Here is a 6,000-nt window from a genome sequence, read left to right on the forward strand (position 1 = left end):
ATACATATACATACATTAATTCGGTTTTCTATAGTTTAAGTGACCGCAAACTTTATTTAAACACTTAATGTGTGGATGTCATTGCATTAGATGTATAAAATAAATTAAAAAGGTGAAAAAAAGATTAATAAAAAAATGTAAACATAGCTAGTGCTGAGAATGCGGACAGAAAATTGTCAAACGTTGGAACACGTGCTTTAACCTTTATTTTGACATTAAGTATAAATATTTAGGACATCTACAATAGTAAAAATAACTGTAAACGAGTCATAAAAATAGTAACTGACTGTGAAACATATATACAGTTTTATTTATTATAGACATGCTCGCTGTCCGCTGGGTGGCGCTGTCTGATCACAGAAAGAGAGACCTTTCAGCGTAAAACCTTAAACTAAAAGAAGACGAAGAAGTAGTGAGGTAAACACAGTGCAATGATGATAATACCATGTTACTTTGACTGGGGATGATTTAAAATAAGACAAAACAACCATTAAAATAAGATTAAACAAATGAAATCAAGACGTTCATTATATGAACAAATGTTGTTGAATTTTGCAAATTAATTAATTATTTATTTATTTATTTTATCAAGTAGAAATTGAAATACTTATACTGGAATAATCAAGATACAGTCTCTTCTGCTTACTTAGCCTGCATTTATTTGATCAAAACTAGAGAAAAATATTGTAATATTATTCTAATATAAATCATTTGTTTTCTGTGTGAATCTGTGTTAAAGTGTAATTTATTTCTGTGATGCTCTGCTGTATTTTCAGCATCATTCCTCCAGTCTTCAGTGTCACATGATCTTCAGAAATCATGAAAATATGATGATTACTGCTCAAGAAACATTTCTGATTATTATCAATGTTGAACTAATGAATATTTTTGTGATACAACTATTCAAAAGTTCAGAGTAAGTAAGATTAATGTTAACATTGATAATAATCAGAGATGTTTCAAATCATCACATTTTCATGATTTCTGAAGAGCACGTGACACTGAAGACTGGAGGAATGATGCTGAAAATACAGCGGAGCATCACAGAAATAAATTATATCTTAATAGATACTCTCTTAGAAAACAGCTGATTACATTGCAATAATATTTTCTGTATTTCTGATCAAATTAAAGCAGCCTTGAGCAGAACAGACTTCTTTCAGAAACACGTGTAAGACTCAGGATCTGCTGCGATCAGCCTGTAACAGTCATGTGTGTGTAAGTGGATGCAAACCGGTCTGATGTGTGTTCTGCTTCTGTCGGGCTGTAGGTGTGTATCTCTGCCTCTGGCTGCTGTCCTACACACCGTCCAGCTGTGAGGGTTTGTAACCAACATCTGTCTCACACACTCAACCATCTGCTTCAGACTGCAGGAGCAACTCAACAACACACAGAGTAACCGGGGCTAGTTGTCACAGCTTTCACACACATCAATACTTGTCAAGTTTCTGGAAAAAACATGGAGGTGGTTGACGTTTGGTGACAACATAACTCAGTATCCATCCTCTTTAAACCATTATGGTCTATTTAATGGTCATTGCATGATATTTAAATAGTAAAACAGCTGTGAAACTGACAAAAATAGAACAATAAAATCAGTAACACTTTATAGTAAGGATCTATTTGTTAACTAACAATAAAATACTTCCAGTGCATTTATTAATCTTAGTTATTGTTTGTTTTAACATGCATTAAAATCAAAAGATGTATCTGTTAATATTATTCAACAGACCTGAGCTGGCATGAATTAATGAATAGTTGTGTTTTATGAATTAATAATACTGATTTATTTAATAATATTATTACTATAATAATAATAATGCATAATTAATATTATAATTAAATATATAACTTTACAGATTTTTGTAACATTTTATAAAAAGGTTAACATGAGTTAACAATTAAAAAAAAGCGTTATTAATCTTATTTAAAGTTATTTCAGCATTTATGATAATATTTTGGACCTGAGCTGGCATGAATTAATGAATAGTTGTGTTTTATGAATTAATAATAATAATAATTTATGTAATAATATTATTACTATGATATAATAATAATAATGCATAATTAATATTATAATAAAATAAATAATTTTACTGATTTTTGTAACATTTTACAAAAAGGTTAACATGAGTTAACAATTTAAAAAAGCATTATTAATCTTATTTAAAGTTATTTCAGCATTTATGATAATATTATGGACCTGAGCTTTCATTAACATGTCATTAATTAAGACTGTAACAAATGTTTGTTAATGCAGTTATTGATATTTTATGAACTCATTGTGTTTCAGTTTGTTGTGAAATAATCAACCAATGCAGTTCAGCCAAAACTTTATTTGATCAATTCAATGAACAAAAAAATTCTAAAATCATAAAAACAGTTGAACAGTGTATACAAATGGAATATTATTTGTATCCTAAAGCTGGTGTTCTTTAGTTCACGTGTTAAAAAAGACAACAAAATGAAAGGATAAAAAAGTCAAATATCTTCCCGAGAGTATGAAAGAGCATAATTCATATGAAACATCAGATCTAAAAACAGGAAGAGATAGTTTTGCATATAAAATAAGGTCATAAGGTGAACAGAGAGGAAAGGCCTTTACATTCATGTACGTATGGTGATTATTACACATCATATCAGCGATGATCAGAGCTTCACAATAATAATAATAATAATAATAACCTGCCAACAGATTCTCACATCTGTACAAAGATCGTGTTTGTGGCCGTGCTGATTACATTGAGACATTTGCTTGATATTTACACCGATGTTGCTTTAAATTACCTTTAAAACACCTCGAATGTACAACTGAGTGTGTGTGTGTGTGTGTGTGTGTGTGCGTGTGTGTGAGTGATTGTGTGTGTGAGTGTGTGTGTGTGATTGTGCGTGTGTATGTGATTGTGTGAGTGCGTGTGTGTGTGTGTGTGTGATTGCGTGTGTGTGTGTGTGTGTGTGTGTGTATGTGTGAGTGTGTGTGATTGTGTGAGTGCGTGTGTGTGTGTGTGTGAGTCTGTGCGTCTGTGAGTGTGAGTGTCTGTCTGTCTGTCTGTGTGTGTGTGTGTGAGTGTGTCTCTGTGTGTGTGTGTGTGCGCGTGTGTGTGAGTGTGTCTCTGTGTGTGTGTGTGTGTGAGTGTGTCTCTGTGTGTGTGTGTGTGTGTGTGTGCGTGTGAGTGTGTCTCTGTGTGTGTGTGTCTCTCTGTGTGTGTGTGTGTGTGTGTGTGTCTCTCTGTGTGTGTGTGTGTGTGTGTGTATGTGTGTGTGTGTGAGTGTGTGTGTGAGTGTGTGTGCGTGTGTGTGTGAGTGTCTGTCTGTCTGTGTGTGTGAGTGTGTGTGTGTGTGTGTGTGGAGCACAAAATATTTCTATCTGTTAATATATAAATAACGAAGGAACCGAAGTCATTTCTAACAGTGGCGAGGTGTATTTGACCTCGAGGGTCGCTCGGACTCGTAGCTGTTGATCAGTCGCTGAAGTACCTCGCTGAGAAATCCTTTAGACTCTATACATCAGTGAGTCGTGGAAACACATCCAGCTCACATAGAGGACAAATCAAGCCTGTTTAAGGACCAATAGCACATTTAAACCAAGGATGGATTTATTTGGAAAAGCAATTTCTGATTCTATGCTTGTTGAGCTTTTGTGACAACATGCCCCGGTAGCATCCTCCATTATATTTACTTTAAAACGTGTGATGATGGTTTAACAGCTTTTATATGGAAGCTAGTTTCACTGTGGATTAAGAAAGCTAACTGTGGCTTTTTCTCACAATTCAGATCTTTATTCTCATAACAATTTTTTTTACTGGGGTTACATTAAAAAACTGCCTTTAATTTTTTTTTGCTTTTTTTTTTTTTTTTTTAGGTTTGAGCGACGGAATATACAGAATAAAAATGTAACTGTTATATTTTATCATACAATTCTGACATTTTTTCTTATGAGAATAAAAATCTGAATTGTGAGAAACAGCGTCAGAATTAAGATGTAAATATAAATTAGATAAAAATGTGCAATTTAATTTTTTTTATTATTATTATGGCAGAAACATGCTTCCATATTTTGATGCCATATTTAAATGTATTAAATGCCAAAAACAGAAAGGTAACATGCAAAACAAATTAAAAAAGCCATTGTTTTCACTAATAGAAACAATAACTCAATTTTATAAAAATTGCATCATGTCATGAATTAGGATTAGAGACACATTTAAACTCTAAATTCTCATGCATACATTAGATTTTTTATTCTCATTTGATTCTCTTTATATTTTGGTCCTAAAAACAGGCTTTATTTTCTTAAATACAATTGCTCAGTTTTCTTTTTGATTGAAATATGATTCAGAAATGTTCCAGACTGCTTCGCCTCCCTTCCTACATCACTGGGGGTTAATAAGTTAATTTGGTGCGTTAAATGGAATTCGATCATTTGAAAAATTGCAAAAAATAATTTATCTACATTTCTACTATATTGCACATTCGATGCAAATTTAGTCTGAAAATACTTCGGGGGACAATTGATAAAAATGTAGCAGAGTTACATTCTGGATATTCGTACAAAAGCTGACACTCTCCATTGGTCACTTCATAAAATTGTTGTTTTTTATGTAAACACAGGAATATTTGGCATGCCGTTAGTTTCCGGATTAAAGAAGTGCTACACCATCAGCTCGAGCGGAAATGTTAGTGTTCCCTCTCACATCCTCAGAAAACATCATGAACTCAAAGGCCACAGAAGAAACGGACGAACATCACAGATCCAGACGCGGTAAACGTGGTAAACGTGGTAAACCGGTGCAGTGCTGGGTCTCAGAGCGGTTGTGTGCGTTTACGCCGTCCCGCTGGCCGAGTAGGAGAACTGTGGGAAGTGTGGCCTCCTCTCGCTGTCGAACGACTCCATACTGTCATCTGATCAAAACACACAAAAGTTAGAGAGTTCAGGAAAACAACTGCGATTGGTTGTTCGGGAGGGGGCACTTACTTATGCACAAAATGCTTTGACGCGACAAATGTTCAGTACAGGTGTTTGATATTAATTGTAATACTAATTTGTGCACAAATGAATACCAGAGAGTTGCAATTGGTTTACATAGTATGGAATCAAATGCAATGGAAGTCAATGGGTGCCGTCAACTGTTTGGCTACCAACATTCTTTAAAACATCTTCTTTTGTGTTCAGCAGAAGAAAAAAACTCGTACAGGTTTGGAACGAGTAAATGATGACAGGTTTCGGTTTTGGATGAACTGTCCCTTTAAATGAAACCTAACTTTCTTTGTAAATGGATACAGAGCTTTGTTTGTTTCGCACATGATTAGATCAGAGTTATTGATGCTTTATTAACACTAAACTAAGCTTTGTGCTAAAAAAAAAAAAAGTGTGTGAAATTATGCAATTTGGGCAAATTTTTTTTTTAGCAAATCGATGTAAAAAAAAAAAAAATAATAATATATATATATATATATATATATATATATATATATATATATATATATATATATATATATATTAATTATTCTCTTCACTGTCCACTATATAAAATAAAACAAAATATGAAAAAAAAAAAAACATTATATATTTGTATATAATATATATATATATATATATATATATATATATATATATACTTTCTCACAAAATGAGATGCATTTCCAGAAAAGTGCCATGTGATGCATTTTGCAGCACTTTTGGCATCTTTTAGTAAGGTGAAGAAGTCTTGCATTCTCCATGAAAAACACCACAAACACATGATTCCTGTGTGAATCGGAGCAAGATTACAACGGTCTCGTCAATTCTCGGGGCATTTTCCCGTTTCACAAACCATCCTGGTTTGAAGGTCTGAATTACGGCCAGTGACAGACGAGAGAGATGTTTTCTGCTGTGTTTTACTGCATCCATCTGTCCGTTAAATGATGCGTTTGATCAATGCATGTACCTTGTCCCGGCGGCGTGATGGTGATGGTCTGTCCTGTGAACTCCTCGTCGAAATATCTGGTGTCTGTCTCTGA

At 33.6% G+C, this 6,000-nt stretch overlaps 1 protein-coding gene across 1 annotated transcript in view; it reads right to left on the reverse strand.

Annotated features, from left to right (window-relative positions):
• Positions 1 to 3,662: 3,662 nt before the first annotated feature.
• akt1 (v-akt murine thymoma viral oncogene homolog 1) overlaps positions 3,663 to 6,000 on the reverse strand; it is a 52,065-nt gene continuing 49,727 nt past the window's right edge. The window contains exons 13-14 of the mRNA XM_026286718.1: positions 5,928 to 6,000; positions 3,663 to 4,902 (exon numbers count right to left, since the gene is read on the reverse strand). The exon at positions 5,928 to 6,000 is cut by the window's right edge and continues 30 nt beyond it. Coding sequence (XP_026142503.1) covers positions 4,823 to 4,902; positions 5,928 to 6,000 — 153 coding nt within the window. The 3' untranslated portion in view covers positions 3,663 to 4,822. The remainder of the gene's footprint in view (positions 4,903 to 5,927) is intronic.

This window comes from Carassius auratus, chromosome 17 (assembly GCF_003368295.1).
Source record: "Carassius auratus strain Wakin chromosome 17, ASM336829v1, whole genome shotgun sequence".
Classification (NCBI taxonomy): Eukaryota; Metazoa; Chordata; class Actinopteri; order Cypriniformes; family Cyprinidae; genus Carassius; species Carassius auratus.